At 41.6% G+C, this 27061-nt stretch overlaps 1 protein-coding gene across 3 annotated transcripts in view; it reads right to left on the bottom strand.

The window, feature by feature from the left end:
• Positions 1–7172: 7172 nt before the first annotated feature.
• Positions 7173–27061, bottom strand: part of KLHL42 (kelch like family member 42) — a 34350-nt gene continuing 14461 nt past the window's right edge. The window contains exons 3-5 of one of the 3 annotated variants that reach the window (XR_013364105.1): positions 25926–26732; positions 12278–12378; positions 7173–10488 (exon numbers count right to left, since the gene is read on the bottom strand). Coding sequence is in view for 1 of the 3 variants with exons in the window: in XM_077870600.1 (XP_077726726.1) it covers positions 26281–26732 (452 nt within the window). In the remaining 2 variants the exon portion in view is untranslated. Of the gene's footprint in view, positions 10489–12277; positions 12379–21487; positions 26733–27061 lie in introns of those variants that run through there. The other 2 variants (XR_013364104.1, XM_077870600.1) reach the window with 2 other exon arrangements.

The raw sequence follows: 27061 nt of genomic DNA on the forward strand, positions 1-27061 counted from the left end.
GTGTTAATAAGAAGGACAGCGTTGTGCACCATTTTTTTTAGACCAAGACACTTTTAGTTATAAGTCTTGCGGATATGCATTCTTTTCATTCAAATCATAAATCAAAATTCACATAACTTAAGTTATTCACCACCACAATCATCGAGTGTTGACAGCCCTGAATGTGGCAATCGTTACTGAAATGCCGACGTTTAATAAAAGTGCTCAGAAACCACTGTGGAGGTCACCCCTCCCCAGTGGCAGGGTAGCAACCCTGGCATCACGGCTTTTACTGTACAGGTGGCAAACCCAGAGGCGATGGACACCTCCCCAGAGGTTACTCTGCAAGTTAGTCAGCCACTGCTCCACCTATCACCAACTTCCGCTGTTCCTCCAAGCTCAAAGACCACTTCCAGTTCTCTGCGGCTATTCATAACTTTCTCCAAAAAATAAAAGCCAGCTTCGGAAGAACATATGTGTTACCTTGGCCACATCATGCACCAATACACAAACACCATTTACATCTAGGCAAGACTATCAGTAAATAATGTAACTTGACTCAAAACAGAACACGAACATTGCTCAGTAGGGGCAGGCTCGTCTGGACCAATTCAGATGACTAAGGAACCTCAGGAAGTGGCACCGTGAATCAGAAAGCGACCTCCTTTCCTCTGACTCAATGCTGAGCTCATGAACCTAAGTGGTGTCCGGGATAGTGCTCCTGGAGGGGCTGAACTCCTCACAAACATACAAAAACTAAGTAAAAATTTACAACCTTTGCCACTGCTCCCTAAATGAGGCTCTGTGATCACATTGTACTAATTGCTTTACATATTTTAATCTCCTACCTGTAGATGTCCTGTATCATTATCCCATTTCAAAAATGAAGAAACTGAGGCTCAGAGAGCTTGCCAAAGCCCTCCAACCGAGTTGACGTATTGCCAGTGCTCTTTCTATCATATTACACTGCCTCCCAATAAGAAGCAACAAGAAAAGAATTTAAATGGTATAAAACATCCTGCGGGCCTCCTACTCCTAATTTTTACCATGATCAGTCGGTGTGATTTCGATAAGCTCTATCAATAGTAATAGTTTTTAAATACTTCTTTCATTTCTTCCGTTCTACTCACAAATTTGGGAAAGCACTACATAATTTTGAGCACAACCATGGCAATTAGAGTATTATCTATTTTTCTCCCGTACACAGAGAGGTCTAACACATATTAGTGAATTCTTAAGGGAATAAGCAGCATACTTTTCCAGGAGGTGTATTAACTCTAGTCTCAAGGGCAGTGCGTGAGTAGCCCACATTGCTTTGGATCCACTGACCTCACAGAGGAATGATAGAACCTCAGGTGACCACACATGGCTCCTGTGGTTACATAGGCTGGGATTCGTCTGGCTAACCCGTCAAAAGCGGTTTGGAGCCTCTCAACGTCAGCAAAATGCTTGCAATCCAGATTTTTGCCACTAGGTGGATGGTAGTGCTTTGTATACAAATGGTTTTGCTGAATAACTGGTAAGCTTTCCCTAGGAACTGATAAACATTGAAGTTTATAAAGTCCGTTATACCAGCTTTAATTAAAGACTATGAGCTGCCCTGGAAAACGAGATTTCATGATTTAAAAGGGGTATGAGAAAAATAAAACTATATGGAATTTTTAAAGTCTCATTTATAACACCAACTCCCACTTAATTATGCTATCTTATACAAAAAATCTTTCTTAAGCAGGCATAAAAGCAAATCCGATTTTGAACAAAGAGAAACCATTTTTTTTCAAATTGCTGTAATTTGGAGTCTTTCTCACTAAAATGCAATTATTGCTAAATCTAATCTTGGCTTTACTTTTTCGATTTTTAAGAGGGAAACTCTAACCAATTTGGCCTCCCTTTTTTTCAATGTGGAGTTTGCCTTGTCAAAAAGGTCTCAGACTGTAAATGTGACTGAGGTTAGAAGTCACTGCTGCTTCTCATGCTGAGGCTAATCCACATCCTGCCAACTCCAGAAAGATCTTACTTCCCAGTCCCTCCTCAGTCTTAGGTGGTCACTCTGTGGCAGAAGGCTGCTTTAAAGAAGACACAGGTGGCTTTTTTTTTCATTCTGTTTCTCTGTGACTATCTCCGTGACTGTCCTTTATCCATCATGAAAAATGTCTTTCTTCAAGAAACTCCTTTCCTTTCTAATTTCTAGACCTTTGAATTCTAGAACCAGCATAAAACTATAAGAAAGATAGTAATAAACATGAGTAATGCTGACACTTGGCTTAAAATATGCCAGGTACTACAATAAGCATTTTAGAGATCTTAACTCATTTTAAGCTATGACATAGCAAGTATTAAAGCTTATCTATAAAACATCCCTAAATAGTTTCATACCTCCTTTTTAAATGTTTTTTTTTGCCAAACATTTATTGAATGATGCTATTTTTAAAGAGGTAGTTTATATATTCATATCTTATACATTCATACACATAAATACTTCATCATATATACACACCTCTTCTCACCTCTTATCTTACTGGAAAGTATCTTACTTTCCCAGGTAATTTGTGGCTCTCTGAAAGGTAATTCTTCCCTTTTAGCCCCATCTATCATTCCTCCACTATTCCCTTCTACTTGAGAGCATGGGTCTGTGACCTGCAGCATCTGTATCAACTGGGATCTTATTAGAAAAGCAGAATCCAAGTTCCATCTCAAACTACTGACTCAGAATCTGCATTCTAACAAGATGCTCGGGTGAATTAAATGCACATTAATGTTTGAGAAGGGCTACCCTTGGCAACACATCCAATGAGGAAGATGATCACACGATTAAGGAGTTAGGTATTAGGAGTGATGCAAGATTGCAAGGACACAGGGTTGCAAGGACAGAAGAAGTTGACAAGTGACAATGGAGTGCCAATTTGGCAGTCAAGTGGGGCCACTGATGAAATGTGCTTAGTACATTAAGACGAATCACACTTATCTATAGTGAGTAGTAAGGAGTAGAGGTAGGACTTTTTTTTTTTTTTGGTCTTGGGGATAAAGTAAATTTCCTTGTCCCAATGCAAAGGAAAGAATAACACTAATAATAGAAAACAAGAATTATTTTTCTCAAACAGCTGATTCTATGGACAAAATAGTATGCGTCAGCAATTTACCTCTCAAAGATACCTATCCAATGTTATTCCATCGTCTCCCCTTTCAGATTAACCCATAACTAAATGAAGTAGGAACTATTCATAAATGGTCACATATCATGAATAGCATTTGTTCCGGCGAACATCTCCTGCTTGTTCTCGAATGCTTGAATTTGGAAATGTGGGAAATGTGAACTATAAGCGTGGAAACTGTGGAGCTCCTCAAGCACGTGGGCACTGTCTCATCAGCAACATCAGCAAACTGCTTTAATATTTGAGATACTTAGTTAAAACCAAGGAGTACTAAAACGCATTCTTTAGATGCCAAGAAGCAATGTGTGTTTTTAGTAGCCGTGGAAGTATGTGCTTGTGAAATTAAGACTCCAAGAAGGAGGTGATTTGCAAGAGGTTACAGCTGCTGTCACCTAGCTCCCGCTGCCCTCTCTCCCAAGCTGCTGCTGAGTTGGGGCTGACAGCTCTGAACTGCAGCAGACACAAGAAAATTCATGGGTAGTAAGGGTGAGTGATAAGGGGTGAAGTGTAAGGGGATTGTGCAACTCTTTCCAGCCCTTCCTTTACAGTAGGGCCAGAAGCCTGGCGGGGGGGGGGGTCTCAAATCCTTGTTGAGATAACATCTCTCTGGAACCCGTTTGATGTACATCTTAAAAAGTTAATGACAGGAATTAGTGTTAATATAGGGTTTTTTTTTTTTTTGATGTTCTCAAATCTTGTTAAAGGAAGGAGAAGAAAATAAGAGGATGAGAGGCATCTGCAGTAAAAGCTTTTGCTGTCTTCTGGACTCTGTGAGGGAGAAGAGATGGCGTTTACATTAAGCTTGCATTGTTATGATTTTCTTTGTAAGACTGTTTTTAAACTCAAGTCCTCAAGGTCTCTACCAAAAGCTCTTCACTTTTGAAGGAGCAACCCACCTTCCAACTAACGAGCCTTTGTCTATCCTCTTGCCAGGCTGATTCTCAGATCCCATCTGCTCCAAATTCCCCAGAAATGGGAGGTGTCTACACACCATAGTTAGTGCGACCTTATCTCCACCTTTTTATCACCAAAACTGCTGAGCTGGACCAAGGACTGTCGACGGAGACAGTATTGCCCCACAGAGGACATTTTGGAAACTGGCAGGGTGTTTAAGTCACTCTCATCCCTACGCTTAGTGCATACTAGTTCCAACACTAGATATTTCGCAATAAATGGAACAGTCTTATACAACTAATTGTCCAGCATCCTATGAAACCTTTCTGCGATCCAAAGACATTCACAGGGGAAAATCCTGTGTATAATTTTCTTACCTAGAATCTAAATTTATTTTACAGGTAGGCATCACTACTTTTTGCATAATAATTCAGTTATACAATGAACTTTTCAGGAATACATCTACTGTGTAAATCAAGAGAAGACTGTCCTTTCTCTCCAATCAAAATTTTGCCCAGAGTTACTTATGGTTATGGAAATTAATGTCCCCACTACAAAGGCCGTCACAGGTTTCTGGGTCACTGGTACCACACCCTTTAACAATCTGCATTTGCAGCTGCCTCATGGGTAGTGATTGTTAGTAGGTAGAATTTTCTGACCGCTTCACTGTCTCTTTTAGTGGAGTTGTGCCCCAACACTTACATATTGATAAACGTTAATTATAAATAATTTTCCTTTCCTCTTTCTCTTACCAATAGGGCATCATATTGATTTTTAATGAAGTCTGTGGGGGGCTATATTCTTTATAAACTGCATCTCAGAGTAGTAAAGGCAATATTACAAAATACAGTGCAATTAGAAGTGCTGAGTCTAATAGAGTTGAGGCCACTGGTACAGGCAATTTCTACAGAACTTAGGATCCAAAGGAGAACAAAAGACCAAGCAAATGTCCAGCAGAAACTCTAGAACGAAGATTTAAAAAGGAGGATGTGCCTCTGTTCTGTGGGCAGAAGGACCTTGACTTCTCAATCCCCTTCAATGCCCTCTTCTCCTGCCTGCCCCTTAATTAAATGTAGGGTGTCCCCAGTATTCTCTCATTCTGATACTCAGCATTTCTATGCAACTGGTTCCAAGTCTACACTCCAGGTCTGACAGATCTGAGCACTGAATACAGACTTCCATTTCTTTTTTTTGGATGAGCCACATCTGTTTTGTTATGTCCCAGGTACATGCAGCGAATCACATTCATCATCTTTCCCCCAAAATTTGGTCTCCCTTTGTCATCCCCACTATTGCTAACAACATCCTTATCCTCCCAGTCACCCAGAGTCACAACTTCAGATAAGAATGTCAAAATGATCTTTAACAACTTTTCAACCCAACAGGTACCTTAACTAATTATCAAGGCCTGTCAAGTCTACCCAAACATCTCTCTGAAGTCTTTCTCAATGATGTGCTGGTAAAATGACTTCGAAAAGAAATGAGATTTTTTTTAAAGCCCTAATTTGTAGGGTTTGCCAATTTCTATGATGCAAATCTTCCCACTATAGTCAATTTAAAACTACTAAAAGTTTAACATCTGGTTCATAAAATTTTTGAAAATTTCACAATAAGCTCTTGACAGCCAGTGCTCTTTTCTATTTCTACTGCTGCCAGCCTAGTTCAGTCACTTGTCATGTGTTTTCTGAAGTATTTAGAAGCTAATATTTAGTCTGCCTATCCCTTGCTCCAATTACATCTGTGATTGAAATTCTTTCGTATTTCCTTTTTGCATATAAAATAAATGCCAAGGGACACCTGGGTGGCTCAGAGGTTGAGTGTCTGCCTTCCACTCAGGGCGTGATCCTGGGTCCGGAGATCAAGTCCCGCATCGGGCTCCTTGTGGGGAGCCTTCTTCTCCCTCTGCCTGTGTCTCTGCCTCTCTGTGTGTGTCTCTCATGAATAAATGAATGAAATATTTTTAAAAAATAAAATAAAATAAATGCAAGAACCCTAGCCTTGTGTGCAAAGCCTTCCATAGTATGGCCCTAGTCTACATTTTTCATCTCATCTCCACTATGCCCCTCATCCACCACCTACACAATCACTGCTGCACAGCTCTCATGCTCCAGCCCCCTAGGGACACTCAGCAGTCTCTAAAATACAAAGCACAGTGCAGTTCAGTTCTTCAAACTTTTACTAAATGCCTACTATGTATCTAATACTGTGCTAAACTGAATAAGATATGCCTTCCAGGAGCAAAGAATCCCATGTACTTCAACTCTCTTGTGGTTATGTTTGTTCTGTTACATTGGTCAGAAACTCCTATCTCTGTCTTTATTCATCCCAGGAAATAGTACTGAGTATGTATTAAGTGCAAGACTGTGCTATATTCTGGAAACACAAAAATGAAAGAGACACAATCTCTACTTTCTAAGTCAGATAATAGTAAGTGATATAGGTGTCACGGAGAGATACCAACTCTCTTCCCTGTTGGATTCAAGGAAGAATTTGCTGAGAAGATAATGCTGGAACTGAGAATGAGTGAAGGAAATGTGGTTCAAGAAAGAGGCAAACATCAAATTGTGAAGGGCTCAGTATACCACGTTTCCCAGCTGAAACTCCTTATACATATAGAATCTATCTGGCCCAAGCAGAGAAATGACAATGAGGATACAAATGTCTTTCATGGAATCCAATGAAAAACTGAACAGTCAGGCCTTAGGAAGGGCTGGAACTTACTTCCAGGAACTCAGTTGCAGATGGAATATTCCTCAGCCATTAGAAATGACAAATACCCACCATTTGCTTCAACGTGGATGGAACTGGAGGGTATTATGCTGAGTGAAGTAAGTCAATCGGAGAAGGACAAACATTATATGTTTTCATTCATTTGGGGAATATAAATAATAGTGAAAGGGAATATAAGGGAAGGGAGAAGAAATGTGTGGGAAATATCAGAAAGGGAGACAGAACATAAAGACTCCTAACTCTGGGAAACGAACTAGGGGTGGTGGAAGGGGAGGAGGGCAGGGGGTGGGGGTGAATGGGTGACGGGCACTGAGGGGGCACTTGACGGGATGAGCACTGGGTGTTATTTTGTATATTGGTAAATTGAACACCAATAAAAAAATAAATTTATTATAAAAAACAAACAAACAAACAAAGTTGCAGAAGTTCAGACCTTTATTTCAAAGCCCTGGAATTAATGTGACTCAACTCCCAACAGTCTATTCTTGTGTCTCTTAGTTTAAACGCAAAAGAGAATCAGACTGGCCCAGTTTTGGTCAAGAGTGCATTCCTGGTTCAAGCAGGTATGACTAGAGCCACGCTGGTCATTTTCATATGCCAAGATGCTCAGAGAGCAGAGATCCTATGCCCAGTGGATATCCTCAAAATGGTCTATGTTAGTCAGACACATAATTACTCAGAACTGAGGGCAGAAAAATCATGGCCAATTGTAGAATGCTTTGGGCTGCAAGTAAGACAGAACATGCTACAGTGGCTTAAACAAATGAAACTGAATGGTATTCTGATATACCAAGAAGTCCAGCTATAGGTTTTACTAGTGTGAGTTCAGCAGCTCATCAGTCCTAAGGCTATAATTTCTATGAGTCTCTTGGGCCCTTGCTCTTGGTCCTGCGCTGCTATAGTTCCAGTTATCACATATACATTTGAGACTTAAAAAGGGGCAAGAGTGATGCCAACTGTGTGCCTTTTCATTTGTTAGGAGAGCACAAAAGATTTCCCAAACCCTCCAAGGAGACTTGTACTTAGTTGTCATTGTCATACACAATTTATATGACCCCTTCTCATAGCAAGAGAGATTGGGAAAGCAGGAAACAATATCACAGTTAGCTTAGATCAACCATGACCTAGAACTAGACACATGAAGATCCCAAACAAAATTGTGGAATAATCTGAGGTAACCCCCAAAGATCCCCACCTTCTGGTTTTCACACTGTTATGTAATTCCTTCTCCTTCAGTGTGGGCAAGGCTGTGACTTGCTTCCAGCCAATAAAATATGGAAAGTGATGGAATATTGGCTCTGTGATTATACTACATCATACATGATTCTGTCTTGCTAAGACTCTTTCTAGAGACTCTCTCCCCTGAACTAGCTTTGAAGAAATAAGTGGCCATGTTGGGAGACCCACATGCAAGGAGCTGAGGATAGTCTCTGAGTTGAACCAGTAACAAGACAGGATGTCAGTCCTAAAATCATAGGAAATAAATTTTGCTAACAACCTGACTGACCTCAGAAGTGGACTCTTCCCCAGTCAAGTCTCCAGATATGAATGTAGCCCAGATAACACCTTGACACCAGCTCTGTGAGACCCTAAAGAAAGGACCCAATTAAGTTATACCCAGACTTCTGATCCACAGAAACTGTAGGATAATAAATGTGTGTTGCTTTAAATCATTAAGTTTTTGGCAATTTGTTACACAGCAATAGATAATTAACATATCAAGAGAGAATTGGGGAATATTTATGGTGGAGGTAACCAACAGCTCTTACAATAACAGTCATGTTTGATTTCATTTCTTTTGTACATAGACCATTTTTTTTAACCTACTTCCATGTTTCATTATCTTCCTTATGCTTAATCTCTAGGCCTGAAACTTAAATAAGAGATCATGAATTCCATCTTCCTTAACATCACTCCCCTTGGAAATCCCTTTATTGACTTTGACACTGCACCATCCTTGTTTCTTTCAACCTCTCCTGTAACCATGCGTGTCACTGAGGTTTACTTCTTGACCTGATACTCTACTCTCTAGCTACATTTATCCAGCTCTCTGTTGATAGTCTACTGTTATTCTAAAGTCAAAGTGGCTGAAACTCATTATTTCTTCTCTCTCTGTCCCATAAACCAGCTTTCCTCCCAAGCCCTCCTTCTCTGTTAGTAGCATTGCAGTACTTTTCATCTTTCAGAATAAACATCTTGAAATAACCATTGATTCTCCTGTCACCCCTCATCAAATGCTAGAGATCCTCCCTCGTAATGTCTCCAAAAAGCATCCATATACTCTACTACCTTCCTGTTTCAGGACTTTAGAACCTCTTGTATCACCTCAAAGCTTGCTCGTTGATCTTCCTGCCTCCACTTCACTGCACTTCAATCAATTGTGCATCACATGCTCAGAGTTTTCATTTATCTTCTATCTAAGAATCCCCTTTATTGTTTATGCCAGTTAATTTTGAGTTTTCTCTTACAGTCAAAAACATCCTGAATTAGACTGAAAGCTTCTGTTAAGAGGTAGCTTTCTATTTAGTTTGTATTCCAGTGGCAGTCATGATTATAATATACAGTTGACCCTTCAATAATGTGGGGTTGATGGCACTGACCTTCCTCCAATTTCATACAGTAAAAAAAAGTATTCTAACTTTTGACTCCCCAAAAACTCAGCTACTAACAGCTTCCTGCTGACTGGAAGCCTTACCAATAACGTAAGCAGTCAATTAACATATATTCCATATGTTATACATATTATATAGTATATTCTTATAGTACAGTAGGCTAGAGAAAAGAAATGGCTATTAAAAAATAAGGAAGAATATACATTTACAGGGTTGTACTGTAAAAAAAAAAAAATCTGTGTATAAGTGGACCCAGACAGTTCAAACCCCTGTTGTTCAAGTGTCAACTCTACTTGCAACAAATCCACATGAGTAGTAATTTACCATATTCAAGGTAGCACAAAATATGCTAGAACTTAAGACACTGACAGCTTGTAATAGTTAAGTATCTAAGAAAAATAAGTCAATTCCTTCCTTGCACAGTAGAATATGCTATTTCCTCACCAGTTGTTATGGATTGAACTACATCCCCCAAAAAGCTATGCTGCAGATGGAACCATCAGTATCTCTGACTACAATCTTCTATGGAAATGGAGTCACTGTAGATGTAATCAGTTAAAATACTAGAGCAGTCATACTAGAGCAGTATGGGCCCTTAGTCCAACAGAACTGGTGTCATTATGAGAGAGAACGCCATATGAGGATGAATGCAGTTGGAGCATCACAGCTGCAAGCTAAGGAATGCCAAGGATTACAGGCCACAACCAGAGGCTGGAATTGGCATAGAAGGATTCTATCCAGAGGTGCAGAGAAAACATGGCCCTGTCGAGACCTTGATTTGAGACTTTTTAGCCTACAGAACTGAGACAAAATTAGTTTTTGTTGTTTTGAGCCGTACAGTTTGCAGTACTTTGTCATAGCAACCCCAGGATCATGCATATTTTTAAAACTCACATCTAAACACCAATTTTAAAGAGCTTATTCTATTTCAGTGTGACCTAGAGCCCTGTCTGTTCCCCACACCTGCTTATTAAGCCAAAGCCTGCTTTGTCCTTTCCGCTCCCCTAATTCACCAAGGCCCTACCTTCCTCCAGGCCTTCAGCATGCTGTTCCATCTGTTGGGTAACAGAGTGTCTTTTCCTGGCTGGCTCCTTCTCATCCCTCTGCTTCAGTGTCCCTTCCTAAAAAGGTTGATTTCCTTCGTATTATTCACTTTCATTGCATGGTCTTCTTTTACCTTATAGCATTGTTCACAATTTGTACTCCCATCCCCACCCCCAAGAGAGTATCCCCAAGGGACAGTGCTATTCTTTTTGGGACATTACTGAATGTCTGACACCCCGAAGAACAGCTGGCACATACTAGGACACCACATAATTGAGTCCAAGGTCCTGAGATATATGCCCAATGTCAGGTACCCAGGTATTCACATACCTACACTCTGTGCACTGAAAGATGGCTGTAGATTCCTAATGTGATGGGCATGAATATATCGCAGTAAACCTTTCACAGCTTCTTGCTTTTCTAACCTTTCAAGGGAGTTCTTGGGCCTGGCCATGCGATTACTTTGGTTCTGACCAGGCAATGTGTGGAGTTACTGGAAACATCAGAGGGAAAGACTAATTGAGTCATGTTAGGGTATGGAGTACCATTGAAGAAGAGGTAAGAAGCTGGGAAAGAGAAGAGAGACTGGGGAAGTGGGGAGATTAGAAGGGGACAGGTGAGATCAAGACACGGGACTGCCATGTCATACTCTGGCAGAGGTGACATTAAAGACAATGGTCAAAATTTCACAGTTCATTGTATGGTATGCTGTTCTTTCTCACCCCACCTCTAAGAATATCTATATTAATTTTTTCATTATTATTCTTATTCACCAAGGATTTTGGTGTCATATTTGTGATTCTTCTGGAAAGGCAACCACATACACAAGAACTCCCAGATTAATCCAACTGCTTTAAAAATCATCCCAATTACAATTTACCCTCTATCTGCTCAGACCTTTCTGCTACCTGAGCCTCAATCCTTTGTCATTATCAGGAAAATGCGTCCCTCCATCCTCCTCTCTTGCACAACTGGATGAGGGGGCAGAGTGTCTTCTCCTGGAGTGGCTCCCTCCACACTAAAACAACTTGGATTAGCAGAAAGACAGCTTGAAAAGCTACTGGACTATAGACCTCCAGCTGATAGGACAAAGATTTCCAGAGCAGGAAAGGAAGCAGGGCACACCTGGGTGGCTCAGCGGTTGAGTGTCTGCCTTCTGCTTAGGGCGTGATCCCAGGTCTGGGGATCGAGTCCCACTTCGGGATCCCTGAGGGGAGCCTGCTTCTACCTCTGCCTATGTCTCTGTCTCTGTGTCTCTCATGAATAAATAAAATCTTTAAAGAAAAAAAAAAAAAAGGGACGCAGGGGCTCAAAGGATATGGTCCAGCCAAGGACCCCAATTGTGAGAGACACTAGTGTTCTCCATATTAAAGTTTTGCAAAGGAATGCCTGGGTGGTTCAGTGGTTTAGCACCTGCCTTCGGCCCAGGGTGTGATTCTGGAGTCCAGGGATTGAGTCCCACATCGGGCTCCCTGCATGAAGCCTGCTTCTCCCTCTATGTCTCTGCCTCTCTCTCTGTGTCTCTCATGAATAAATAAATAAAACTTTTTTAAAAATATTTTATTTAAAAAATAAAAATAAAAAAAAATAAAGTTTTGCAAGAACCTAATCTTACAGGCCACAAATGCCTGTAAGGACTTGGGTCTCACTAGGCTCTGCTTCTAACACATTCAACATGTTTTGCGGTTTTAGTGTATTTATGAGTCAAGTACTGCAAGTTGCATACTCCAAAACCTATTTTTCCTTTCTTCCATAGTAAATAGATCCTATTGTGTTTTCCATATAGATCCAAATGTGTTTTTGTTTGTTGTATAACAATTTACCACAAATTTAGCAGCTTAAAATAGCCCCCGTTAACCAACTCACAGTTATGTAGGTCAGATTTCTGGTAGTGTCTGGGTTCACTGCTCGGGATGTCACAGGGCTAAAATCGAGGCATCAGCCAGGCTGGGCAAGCTCTGGAGGCTCTAGAGAAAAACCCATGTCCAAGCTCAGCATTTTTGTTTTTGTCAGAATTCAAGACCTCATGGCTATAGGACAGAGATCCCCATTTCCTTGCTCTTTGTGGGGGGCCCCTTTCAGCTCCTAGATCTGCCTGCATTCCTTGCCTCAAAGCCCTTTGATCACCTCCACCCCCATCTTCAAGCCAGCAATGACAGGTTGAGTCTTTCTCTTGCTGCTGATCTCTAACTTCCTCCATCTCTGCCCTCTAGACCTGATTTAGAAGTCAGGCCTACCTGGATAATCTCGCTATCTTAAGCTGTTTAATTTGAAACATAACATAATCACAGGAGTGGTATCATATCTGCAAGATCCACCTACACTCAAGCAGAGGAGATTATACAGGGTGAAGAGCACTGGAGCATCTTAGAGCTCTACCACAGACCTCTACCTCTAAGCTTGACAGATGGATCCCCAAATAAAGCCTACATTTCCCAGCCTCCCCTACACTAGGCACAGCTATGTACTGACCAAAAAAGTGTTGTATACATCTTTCCAGAAACCTCTTTAAAAATACTACCTCTGGGGGGATCCCTGGGTGGCTCAGCGGTTTAGCGTCTGCCTTCGGCCCAGGGCGTGGTCTGGAGACATGGGATGGAGTCCCGCATCCAGCTCCCTGCATGGAGCCTGCTTCTCCCTCTGCCTGTGTCTCTGTCTCTCTTTCTCTCTGTGTGCCTCTCATGAATAAATGAAAATCCTAAAAAAAATTTTTAAAAAATACTATCGCTGCCCAATATATAGAGATATACATGTTCCCTTGTTTTTTATTCCTTCTTTGCTAGCTGAAATGTATAATTTAATGTCTGGAACTTTTGCAGCAACTTGGACCATAAAAATTGGAGCCCCATGCAAGGATGGTGGAGCAGTAGGATAGAAGGACCCTGGGTCCCTAGCCCTCTACAGAACTATACCCAGTGGTGTGCTGTTACATGTTAAACCCCAGGCTCTCTGAAGGGCAAAACCCTGATTTGTGGCATTTGCCGATTTCTGTGATATAAATACTACACGATGGCCAGTTTCCTGTTGCCGAAGTGACTTCCTTGAACTTAGAGTTGAGTAGAGATGGATGCTTGCTAACAATTGGTTCTCAAAAGCTGGGATGAGCCAGCACCATCACACCCCTGGCTGTCACAGCTCTAAGCTGCCTGCCTCCAGACTTCTGGGTTTGTTTGTTTGTTTTTTAAAGATTTTATTTATTTATTATGAGAGACACACAGAGAGAGGCAGAGACACAGGCAGAGGGAGAAGCAGGCTTCCTATTGGAGCTGGGATGTGAGACTCGATCCCAGGACCATGACCTGAGCCAAAGGCAGATGCTCAACCACTGAGCTACCCACGTGCCTGTGGGCTTCTGTTTCATCAGAGAAAAAGAACCTTCACCTTACAGTTATTTTAGGGTTTCTGTTGCATGCAGACAAACCTGAGTCTAGGATAATTTTCCCCAGTTTTCTTTCTCAACACTAACTTTTTCTTCACATGAGCTTTTCTGTGTGTTGGATGGGTCCGGACCTAAACAGACGGTGGTTATGGTGCAGGGGTTTCCCTTGTGCGGCATCCCTGACAGCTGCCGTTTCATCCCAGCCGCCTCTCAGCAAGATTCACCCCAGCAACTTAAACAGTAGGGCCTGACTCACCTTACAAACCTCAGAAGGAAACAGAAGAGTGCCAGAGAAACAGTAATCACCATGCTTTACAGAGTCCTCTGGGCAGGCACTGTGATGGGAAACATTTGAAGCAATGCACCAAACCCAGGAGGATGTGACATTAAAGTCCCTCTTTACAAAGCTGCCTCTGAAGACTAGTGAAGTTTGAGGCCCACAAGAGCGCAGAAGAGGCTTCAGAACAAATAAACCTCAGCGCTGCTAGAAAATACCTATTCACCTCTCTGAAAACAGAGCTGAGAAAACACCGCAGGCCAAGGCTTTTTCTTTCAATTTTAGTAGCACAGAATCGCCGTGCGGGAATGTGCCACAGCGAAAGGGCTGGACATTTAGCCACTAGCCGGGAGCCCAGAGCCTGGAGCTGGCCAGAAAATGCACCCCACTCTCTGTAACAGAAATTTGTACCAGGAGCACTGGCTACTCTGTGACAAGACAGCTTGACGTCCTTAGCTGAACCTGGAACCCGACAATGGTGCCGACAATCCTGGCAAACACAGTCTCTCATTCACTACTTCAGCTCTCTGCACTCCAGCATCATTTCGAAATGTAAGATTTCAAGGTCCTCCTTTTGTAGGAGCTGTTTTGGAGTAATGGTATTGACTGCGTATGATCGATCCACCTGGATCCTCATTAAATCCCCTTCTGCAGTTGTGTCCGGTCATGGAAGGGGTCAAATCATCAAATAATCAACCAGATTTCCTCCAGGGGCCCCTTCGGTGAGGTTATTATTCTCACAATCTAGGAAGAGTGGTCACAAGAAATAGGCGCAGCTGTCGTACACAGAGTATCTACCATATGTGAGATCCTGCGGGAAGTGTTTATGTTTTCTCAGGTGATCTTGGTAAGAAATCAATGAGACACCTGGTATCATTACCTGCGTCCCACAAATGAGGACATTGAGGACTGTGGGGTTGAGGCCAGGTCACCAGCTAGTGAGAGCGGAACTGCTATTTGCATTCAGGCTGCCTGAGCTCAGACTTCTCGGAAAGAGGCCTTTGGGTGTGGGTTCTGGATCCTTCACAGAGCAGGGCTGAGGCAGGCATGTCTCAGACCAAGTGAGCACAGGGCTGACTTTCCTGGGATGCAGACTGGGCTCAGTGTCACAGGGCTTTTAGAGGCGGATAAAAATGTTTTACTTGTAATTTCTTTTAATATCAGAAGAAAAACATAAATATATAATAATGACTCCATCTATTTGTCTACACCAACATAATCAAAAAATGTAATTTTTAATATCTTTTGTGGAAAAGGAGGCACGTGAATGCAAAAGTGCCAAGGACCTGTGAAAGTCATAACGCAGCCCAGACTAAGGTAGTAAAAGTAGATGGCATTGCTGAGGGCACCACACAGATGAGAAAAAGGTCAGAATGTTCTCTCACAATTGAGTGCTTTTGCTTAAAGAGAGTGCGTTCCCTGTTAAAGTCTCAGAAGATTGTCAGAGTTTGGGCTACAGAATATTCAGGTAATGACAATAATAATAAACAGGGTTAATGAATACTCCTTATCTGTTCCTTATCCTGATTGGCTAGTCAGATAAGAAAACTGAATAAATCAGCAACCATTGATTGTTATGATATATAACATCCTAGATCCCTGCCACTGGATGTTTAATTTTCTTTCTTTTTTTTTTTTTTTAAGATTTTATTTATTTGTTCATGAGAGACACAGAGACAGAGAGGCAGGGACAGAGGGAGAAGCAGATTCCCCACAGAGAGCCCGCTATGGGACTCAATCTCGGATCCTGGGATCATTCCCTGAGCCAAAGGCAGATGCTCAACCACTGAGCCAGGCGTCCCTCATTTTTTTAAAGTAGTTATGGAACAGGCCTCTATCTAGTGCCTCCACAGAACTAGAGATTTACCATGGCTGGTATACTCCAAAACATACAACAAATGTGTCAGATGGTTCCTAGGATGGGAGCAGTGCCACCCTGACTCCACAGATTGTTGGTTTTGTTCTGAAGAATCACCTTCCCACCCTGGGCACAGTCTTGGTGGGACTTTCCATCAAGGTGCCCTGCCCTGTCTTGGGGTGGGCAGGCCTCTCTAGCTGGACGGTCAGGACGCTCACTTGTTGAATTTCCATGGTGAGCAGATGACGTGGGGCCAGAAGTCAACTAGAATGCCTTTATCTCCTGGGCAGAGCCCTGAGGAGATCGTTCTGGAGGTCCCAGTTGCCATGGATGCCACAGTTCCCATAGCTTCTTTGATTTCCTTTTAAATATTGAGCCAACCTGTATATTTTTAGTGTTTTTTCCTTCTTCTTTTTCTTTCTTTTCTTTTTTTAATTAGCTAGAGTCAATATCTGGTGCTTTCAAAAGAATTCCAATTGGCGAGTACCTTCCAGGTATTCGAGGGTGGCAGAAATCATTCTGTGTGGGACACTATACACCGATAGCACTAACTTCACAAATATCATGGAAACCTGCTAACTCATGCACTTAGCTAAGAAAAATGCCTTGTTTTTCATTAAAAATATAAATAAAAATTAATTAACTAGAAATCAAAGCATGATTAACAGTAGGGGACTAATCTATTCTATTCTTTTAGATTTATGATTATAGGGGGCACCTGGGTGGCTCAGTGGTTGAGCATCTGCCTTTGGCGTGATCCTGGGGTCCTGGGATCGAGTTTCGCATCAGTCTCATCACAAGGCACCAACTTCTCCTTCTGCCTTTCTGTGTGTCTCATGAATAAATAAATAAAATCTTAAAAAAAAAAAAGATTTATGATTACAAAAAGATACTCCCTGATGAGGAGGTGGAGAGCTGGGGGAAATATACAACTCAAAGCAGACCTCCTTTCATGTAATGGGTCCCCTCTCGCCAAATGGCATTATGTAGAAAATAACATCAATTAAAAAGTTCTAGAAGAAGATTTAGTATTTATTATTGGTTGAGTTGTGTTCCCTCCAGAAAAAGATGAAGTCCTAACCCCCTGGTACCAAGGAATTGACTTTCCTTGGCAAGTAGATTTGTTGCAGCTGTAACTAATTATGGTGTGATCTCACTCAAGAAGGGTGGGCTCCTAGTCCCATGTGACATCCTAAAGCAGCCATGAAATACAAGCAGAACAGCACGTGGTAATGAAGGCAGAGACAGGATCAATGCAGCTACAAACCAAGGAGCACCAGGTTGCCAGCAAACCACCACAAGCTTGGAAGAGGCAAGGAAGGAATCCTCTACAGGTTTCAGAGGGAGCATGGCCCTACTGAAACCTTGGTTTTGGACTTCTAGCCTCAAACTGTCAGACAGTAAGTTTCTGTTGTTTTAAGCCACCCACTTTGTAATATTTTGTTTTAGAAGCCTAGGAAGGTAATACAGTACCTCCATCCCCAGACTTTCAAAAAGACATGGCTTCAATTGCAGAAACTTTGATAAAATAAGGTGAGCAGGCAAATGTATATATACACACCAGACCATGAGAAAAATCAACTCTAGCCACAAACCACTTGTATCACAGTGCCTCTTTTTAGATCCCTTGCCTCTGATTTCTTGTCCTTCCACCCAGCACTACCTTGACATCTGCCAGGGTTGGAAGTGATGTGAGCAGGGCTCTCTCTGTTCCATGGACTCCCTCACCCTTCAGGAAGCTCTTTGCAGCCCACCTCCTCCTCCTCACCCCGCACTGGGGCAGGGGGAAGGATCAGGCCACAGACGGGAAACTGGCCCTCTGTCACCGAGTCAACAGACTTTCCTGTAACAATGTCTGACTAGTTTTCTATTCTCTTTCCATCTAGTATTCAAATTCTGGAAACTGTATATTTGTGGCATTCAATTTAGATTTTACAAAAAGAAGTCACTTCTTTAAGTGACAATACTATTGCTCCAGCCCTAATATTGATTCTATTCACAAGGAACTAACAAAGTGATGGGGCTCGATTCCCATTTTCCTGTAGTGCTCCTGAGCTCTGGCATCACTACTGTTTGTGGGCAAATTTCCTTTCCAGCCCCAAGCAGAGGCTGAAACTTCTCCTACCTGTTTGATGGGTTATGTACATTGGTTGAAGAGAAAAGTACACTGTAAGGTATTTCTAATAAAAGTTGCTGATCAAAAAAACCACTAACTTAATTCCTTTAAGGAAATATTATGGCTGGATATACCAAAACCTACATTTCTTTTTAGAAAACCCAACGAGGCTTCAAGACCTTCCAAATTCAACAAATATGTTAAGAATCTGCTGTGCACAAGGCTTTGCTGTATTCTCTGACTAAGCATGATAAAAAATGAATAAGACACCATATCATCAAGGAAACTGCAATCTAGAACAGGAATAAGAAACACACAGAAGAACTATTATGTAACTGTCATAGGAATTATCTTTCATAATACTATGCAGCCAGTACTTAGCTTACTTCACCAAGACTAACAGCTTACTACTCACCAAGGCTAGTTGCAAGATCTCACTGCAATATGCCCACAGAACGTTGCACCCAAAGCTCTCCTATCATAAACTCTGCCCAGTTTCAAAATCTGCCTTAAAAGCATCCAGCCCAGGCCTGAAAACCTGACTTCCTCCTTCTGAGATGTGGCTAAGACTCGAGGTAATGTTCCTCCCTCACTGCAGTAAGCCTAACAAGCTTAGCTCAGATTGTTCAGATGGTCTTTTCAGGATACAACAGTTGACACCCCTTTCTTTTGGCATGAAGAACACCTGTTATCTGGTATTCATTCATTCCATGTGGTTGGGCTGGAGTTTTCCCTCCAAGCCTCTAGCCACAGTGGTTACCCTAGGGATGGACACATGACCTCAGCTGGTCTCAACAAAGTCTTGATAAAAAGTTTGGTACTTGGGATGGGATGTTCCAGCTATCTAACACTGAAATGTGGGACCAGCTAAACAAAGATGAAGGGTGGAATGAGTAGGATTCTCCATCCCTATCCTTGTGTGAGAAACAAGGTAACTGGCTATACTGCTTTATCTTGTGATTCAAATCTGTGGGAGAAATGACGGAAACACATCAGGATCTTGGAATGTGTTAGTTACCTCTTGATGGCTTCAGTAAGGTATTTTAAGAAAGGCATTAGTTGCTGGCCATACTAGCCCATTTGAACATATAAAGAAAACAGCCAGCGGCTTTGGTAATAATAACAACTCATGTTCCCTGTGTGCTATATGCCAGGTGCCCTTCCGAGGGTCCATGTGGATCTCCTCATTCAATGTTCATAATAACTCCACTGGGTGGATGCAGTTGTTATCTGTACTTTACAGTTAAAAGAAAATCTGAGGGGCAGCCTGGGTGGCTCAGCAGTTTAGCGCAGTCTTCAACCCAGGGCCTGATCCTGGAGACCCGGGATCCAGTCCCACATTGGGCTCCCTGCAGGGAGCCTGCTTCTCCCTCTGCCTGTGTCTCTGCCTCTCTCTCTCTCTCATGAATAAATAAATAAAATCTTAAAAAAAAAAAATCTGAGGCTCAGGTAGATAGAGTAACCTGACCAAGGCTAAACAGCTAGAAGGTGGTGGAACTGGGAAGCAGACTCAGCCAGTCTTGCTCTGGCACCCAGGCTTTTCCCTGTTCTGCCTCCAACAGGCAGGCAATGGCAAAGGGTCAGGTGACATTTGCCTTGCCTTGCAGAACTGCAAGACCCAGAGCCTCTGTGTCAATCAAAGGTGTATGAACAAATAGGGAAAATATAGTAGGGACCGGGCCTTCAGAACAGGCAAAGACACAGTGGGAATGTATGCCCAGAACCCCTCCCAAACACCTCCTGCCACAGAGAAGCAGTCATTTCTATGAAAGCAACATTCCCTGGGATGTACACTAGCAAGGGCAGACCCCTACTATTGCAGGCTTTCCCAAAGCTGAGAGGAAGGGATTGGCGCCATTAAGCTGAGGGTAAAGACTATGGGCAGGAAGACAGATATTACAAAGATGGGCTCTCTAGATGTGGGCCTTTAGCCCATGGAGTTGCCAGAGATCAGACCCACCAACCTCTAATTGGGTTCTTAAAGGGGTTTTATCTCCAAAGAAATGTTTATGGCCTGCGAAGAGGATCCCCTAGTCTCTCCAGAAATTCTCAGTTCTCCCCACACACCGCCCCCTCCAATAAACCATTCCAATAGGAAGAGGACTACCGCATTGGCACAGCCTCTCGGGCAGGGCTGTGGAACATTCTACTACAAGACAGAAGCAAGGGTTCCCAGATCAGTTGACCAGAAACCCACTCCATCATTGGAGCAGGGAGCATTTGCTAGCCTTCACCTGCAGGGAAAAGTATAGTCCACAGTTTGGACCAGTAGACTGCAGTCAGTCTTCTCTTCTCCCTTTTCCCAAATAGCAATGCGTGACCGGTAATGCCTCTGGTTCCTCAGTCATAATGTGGGATAATACTGTATTGACCATATGGGATTGTTGTGAGGATTAAATCAGTTAAATTTTCAAAAATGCTTGGAATTACTCACACAGAATAAGAACTCAGTTCATGGTGGGTGTGGTTGTTTTGGTGTGTCTTGAGTGTGTAGGAAATAATTTGGATTATTCGTGATAGATTGTCAGAACTTAGTAGTCATTCATCGGTGTTCAGGATGAACATACCCTGACAACCCTGGACTTGGGGATGCAATAAGCTGTGATGTCATCCAGCAGTGACTGGATCTGATTTTTGACTGTTTCCCTTGCTGTAAAGGTGGGTATGTCTTAGGTTTCTTATGAGGTAGCAGTGTTATTTTAAGTTGGATCATTCTTAAAATTGTATGTATAAGGTGGGCATGTGTGAGCAGGTAGGTTCCTGCGCGAGAGGCAATCAAAGGATGGAAAGGAATGGACATCTCTGGGGTATCATCTAGTAGCTGAACCTCATTTTGTAATGCTGCCACCCCCAGCATCCCCCTCACCAGCCTCAAAAGCAGGAGTTGTGGGGCACCTGGGTGGCACAGTTGGTTAAGCCTCCTGCTCTTGGTTTTGGCTTAGGTCATGATCTTGGGGTCCTGAGATCGAGTTCCACATCAGGCTATACACTCAGTGGGGAGTCTGCTTGAGATTCTTTCTTCTGTCCCTCTCCTCCACCCGTGTGCTTTCTCTCTCTCTCAAATAAATAAATAAATCTTAAAAAAAAAAAAAAAAAGGCAAGGAGCTGTGTTTCAGTTTTCCAGGAGTGAGGGGTGCTTAAAAACAGTGAGAAATATTAGAAGACGGGGTGGAACAGGTTGTGGTGGGCTGTAATTGCTGTTGAATTCTAAGTATTCAGAGATCTTCCTTCCAGATCCCTCTTCTCCAAACACAAAAGGCTCTCACAACCTCTGCTACCCCATGTGGTCCATCTTCCAACAGGACTACCGCCTCTCTAGCCAGTTCCTAAGCGTTAGTCTAGCCTTCCCTGCAAGTCAGGCGTCCTCCACCTGAGGGCCCTGTTTCCTCTCGGCTCTGGCACAGCCCTGACCCCACAGCTGGTACACAGTACCTAATGGACAACAATTTGGATTGTTAAGATTTAGAACTATTTTATTTGAAGAGATTTTCTTCTATAGTTCTAGTTATAAACACAGAACGAATGCTATTTGAGTGCATCATAGGCATCATTGTATTTGAATGAATAGTATCATAATGTTTACACTTTAAGCCACAACTTGAAGACACAATACAACCTTTTTAACAAAGTGTCAGTAATAACAAAATGTAATTGTTCATTCTACAGATTATCAATTTTCCTAAAATGACCACTAGATAGGAAAACATTGTAGAGACATCTAAAGAACCCCTATTAAGATTTTTCTTAGAAAAATGACACAATAATGCAAATTACATTTTCTTTTTCTTTACTAGTAATAAACTCTGACATCCATTTGAGAAAGCACCAGCCAATCCTACCAAAGTCATCTCAGCACCCTTTTGCTCCTCAAAATTGACCATCTTTTACATTTAATGTCTCCTGTAGGAATGAATAAAAATGGTTATGTCAAGTGCAGAAGTTAGCATATGTCAACTGGTGTGTATTTTATACCGTGTTCCTAAATTAACATGAGAAAATGAAAAATAAGAAATATTATTATGTAAATGAAACATAAGGACAGAAAACCACTCTAATAGCTATCACACAGGTGAAGTTAACTGACTTTAAGTCGGGACAAGTGTCTTAATAACCATCTAGTAATACTTTTTATAGAAGTGTTTTGCAGGCATAGGTACAGACACGTGTACAGCTCGCCTCTCTCCCGATACTCATTTCCCTGATTTTGCTCCTGCTTCTCATGGGATCAAGCTGCTGAGCCCTTAGCCACATATGCTGTGGTTCCTAGTAATTACCTTTACAGCAGATCACATATAATTTTTCTTTTGAAAAATGAAGTACAGAGAAGACTATGAAAAATAGTGGGGAAAAAAACCATACCATTAAAACAGAAACATAGGTTGTGATGTTCAAATTTAGAGAAAAACTGGTTCGTTATAATTGTTAGTAGATCATGAAGCAGTGAACAGATTGGACCAGGACTGAAGAGGAAGCCAGGCCAGAGAGCCCCAGGATGCCTGACAAAAGCAGGCATCTTTGAGGACACTGGTTACAATGATTACAGTAAACATTTTCACAAGGCTGTAAGCTCTCCCAGGTCAGGGAACATGGCTCATTTATGACTATATCCCTAGTCTTAATATTGTCCTCCACACAATAGACTTTCAGTAAGTATTTCTGGGAACCAGGGAACAGAGCTGAATCAGCTCAGTGTTTTCAAAGCCATTTTGGATGTAATCTACTCACCTAATTCATTCATTCCTCTAAGGCAGGGATGACAAATGAACTTCATCTCACTCTGAGGGATGGGCAATGGATGCCTGGAAGCACTGATGACATGGATTGAGACCAATTCCTGGCACAGAGGAAAGGAGTGCTACTCATTCATAATGCCACCAACAGAGAGTGGTGGCACAGATGTTATATATTCCCCATCCCTGGTCTAGGAAAAAGGCATCCAACAACTCACCCATCTTCCCTTTCTGTCACTATGCTGCCTCACGAATGCTCTGCATTAAGCCACTGCTCATTAGATGTTGGTTGATCAAGAAGGCCAAGGCCTTTCCACTCGATTTACCTGTGTGGCCAAACAGGTAGGGTCATGACTTTACCTGGAAATCTGAAAACATGGCATCCACAATGCTCATTAAGTAAGTCTTTATTGAAAGAAAGTAAGCATTTACTTCTAATACCCTTTGGAGAGAAAGAGCTTGTCCATCTCAATACAACTTTAATTGATGTCTAAGGCATTTGGAATTACTTGGGATTTTGGTTCAAAAAAACATGGCCGAGTTCAATTCTCTTTGGTATTCATGCTTAATCTTAATCTATTTGTTTCTTAGTAGAATCCATAACCTTCTCAGTACTTCATTGTTATGACTTAACCAACACTGTTGAAATAACTCATATATTTTCATCAGAAAAACTTTGAAGGATGCTAAGGGGAGAGGCCTCTGAAACCAAGGGTCTTAAGAAGAAAGCCAGGAAAAATGACAGGAAGAACTAACCTCCCTCTACCAATCCACACTCAGGATTCACTCTGCCACTCAGACTATTCTTAGTAAAATAGGTTGCTTCTGGCAGGATGGCTCCCACTATCAGGGGTCCTCCACTAACTCCCCTCTCTGCAGTGGGAGGTTAGTACCCCTCAGAAGTATTTCAGAAAAGAAGGATGAAGCATTTGGAGGAAGGAAGAAAATGGAAGGATATCATCAAAGAGCACTACATTGTATACCTAAAACTAATATAACACTGTATATTAACTATACCGGAATAAAAATAAAAATTAAAAAAAAAGGCAAAGTCCTGGGGGATGACGGGATTTTCAATGCAACATTCCCTCATCATAGGTAGAGTCTTTAATACAACACTGGCACCAATACAAGAACAGAGCTAAATTAAAATTATCCTCAAAATGCCAATGTAGCTCATGTGCACGGCAGGAAGAAGGGTGACCCAAATCCACAGATCTGTTCCTACTGCACATTGTGCCTTGCCCAAGTACCACTGGCAGTCCAGAGTAACAAAACTTTGTTAAAAGTCTGTGTATCTTAGAGCTATAATATGCCACGACACGTGCGTGCACACACACATACACACACAGATAATATGCACATATACACACACATCAAACCTGGTTTATAAAAAGAACTTTGTGGATCAGAGTATTCCTTCACTTGGTCCAAGAATCTAATTGTTGGCATTAGGAAAACACATCCAAAGAATGTAATCAGGAAGAGAACTGGTTGGCAGCAATATTACATTTTATATGATGTGGTTATTTACAAGCTAAGGTCAAATTGTCCAGAACTAATTCAACTGGCTAGAATCTTCTGGATATACAAGGTTAAGCTTTAAAAAAATTAAAATTTGTAGCAACAAAAGTCAACACTATCTAAAATAAATTAGATTTTTAAATATATGCAATGAAATTATAGGTCACTGGAAATTCAATTACATAATGAATATAAATTAATATAAATCTATTATTAGAGTACCATCCCCAAGATGATTTCAGTTCCGAGTTTTAAAAAAAAAGGCTAAGTATTTGAGAATAAATGGATATGGCTTAGAAACCCTTAAGTAGTGTAAGTAGAGTACTGGTATGATTATTTGGTAACAAGATCAAAGAGCTGTCTCCAAGTCCACAACAAAGGCTTGCCTCATTTTACTTAATAGTCCTGAAAAGTTGTGCAAATAGGATTTTTATAACCAGATCCTGATTTTAACTCCACTAGCTGGCCATGGTTGTTAAAGAAACCCTGCAGTGACTCTTCTGATGACCTGAAGAGCTCTGCTGAAGTGATCAACCCCTCTGCACCACATCTGCATGGCGAATACACGCCGGAAGCAGCGGGTAAGTGCGGAATGCATGGATTTGCCATGATTTTTTTTTCCTGCGGGACTTTCTTAAAGTGAGACATGCTGTAACTGGAACGTTAGAACAGAAAGATGGACTCCAGCTCACGGCTTCACTGATTCCATCACAAAAGATCAGAGAAGTTCAGAAAGAATAAGATTTCTCTAAGTATACATTTTCAAAGGGATGGACCTATGACTGGCAGCAGCTTTTATTCGTGTTAGGTGACTTACTGAAAACAACTGCTGGAGCTTGGTTCCATTCAACAACCAAGGCAAGAAGGGAACCTACCTAAATCCAGAGAAGCCACCAGAAGCCGTACCATCTCTAAAAGAGCCCCTTCTCTCTCCAGCACAAATGTTCTACAGCTATCCTCACCTTACCTCATAAGAGCAAAGCATGAATTAAAAGGTTAAGATTAAATTAGAGAGATGCCTGATCTAAAGATGACAGTTATCTTTCTTACCCCAAAAAAGAGAACTAAGTCAAATACATTCATTAAAAGTAACTCTTAAAGGCATTTTTTTTCCTTATTTGGCCTTTCCTTCCCTTCCCATTTAAATTTAAGACTCAATTTCAAAAATATATATATGTATATATATCTCCATCCTTTTAAACAATATATCCTCTCTTTTAAACAATACAGAATGCCTAGCCATGCAACTTATCTAACCACATAAATTTGCAACCTGCTACCTAAATAAAATAAGAGGTTACATCTGCCTATCTATTCAGTACACATAATTGCAAAAAAGTTTGGAAAAATAGCTGAGAAGGTTTTAAGCAAGAGAGGGAGGACTGGATGCTGTAAGAACTATAGGGCTCCATCATTGTAAGCTTCCTAAAAGATAGTGTAAATAAAATATCTAAATACAGAACCCGATTTTTAAACCACTGGAAGGATATGTGGGGAGAAAAGGGGCAAATGACAATGTTAATATAAATATTTGTCAAGTATGTGAAGAACAACAACAAAAATCTCTCACTGAAGGTATTAATGATATTTCAAGTGACCTAAATAAAATGGATTTTAAAATGATTTTTACCATTCACGTCAGTTATTGACTTTGGCCCTTTACTAAAGCAGACACAATGAATCTTCTTTTTGATGATCAGTTTCAGTCACTGGCCCAAGGGTATCATATTTGGATGAAAATATTATCATGGATTTGCTCCCATCATTTAAAAATCAATAATTAAAAAAATAATAAAGTTGGTCTCTTTTCTCCACGTGTTTTCAAGTAATTAGTTCAAGTAAGCTTATTTACAGCTATTGTACATGTGACCTACTTTAACTCATGTTTTCCCTTTAGAAATCGGTCTCCCTTGAAATGGGATACTACATTTTTTTTCCTTTTTCTGTCTTGAACCAGGTTTCTTTTAAATCCTCAGTCAGTTCAGTCATGTTTCTGCTTTATTGGGCAGATAAAGAGAGGAAACCAGCAAGTTGTGTCCAAAGGCTGGGAAACGCCTAAATGCTTCCCAACTATCTGAAAAGATGTTGTATTTGAGGAAAACTCGATGTTCCAAGCTGGTTGACAGGGTAACGTCTCTGCTCATGATGTAGATGCCATCATTGTGAAGTGCGCAAGTCAAGTTAAGACCCGATTTGGATGTGTTCTCCTTGAGGTAGAGCCACTGCCTTGTGACAGTATTGTAGGACTGCACGGTGAGCATGTCCTCGCTCTGGCTGCTCCTCCGGTTGGGCCCCAGTTCATGCAGACATCCCCCCACGATGTAGATGGTCTCCTCAACAGATACCATCTGCTGCTTGCGAATGTGGACATCGCAGGTTTCAAAGAGCGTCCAGATGTCGGCAGAGGGGCAGTACTGCAAAATGTTCATGTTGCGGTCTGAAATGAAGAAAGAGGTCAAATGATGACACAGACATAAGTAACACCACCATCTGCCTAAGCTGTAATAAACACTGACCCCCACCTGAATAATTTGGTAACAGAGAGGCAAAACTATTTCAGAGAAGCAGAGGTTGGAACAACAGTTCTCGAAATGACTAGGAGGTGATCTGTTTAGATTCATTCCCATAATCCAATCAGGTGTGTCCCCTCCCTGGGAGGCTCTCAGAATCCAGAGGGCCAGGACATGGCCAGCTGTGATTGGAGCATACCCTCCTCCTCCCTGGTACCCCTACACAGTTTAGAACCACCAAAATCCATGTAAAAAG

The sequence above is a fragment of the Canis aureus genome, chromosome 25, assembly GCF_053574225.1.
Source record: "Canis aureus isolate CA01 chromosome 25, VMU_Caureus_v.1.0, whole genome shotgun sequence".
NCBI lineage: Eukaryota > Metazoa > Chordata > Mammalia > Carnivora > Canidae > Canis > Canis aureus.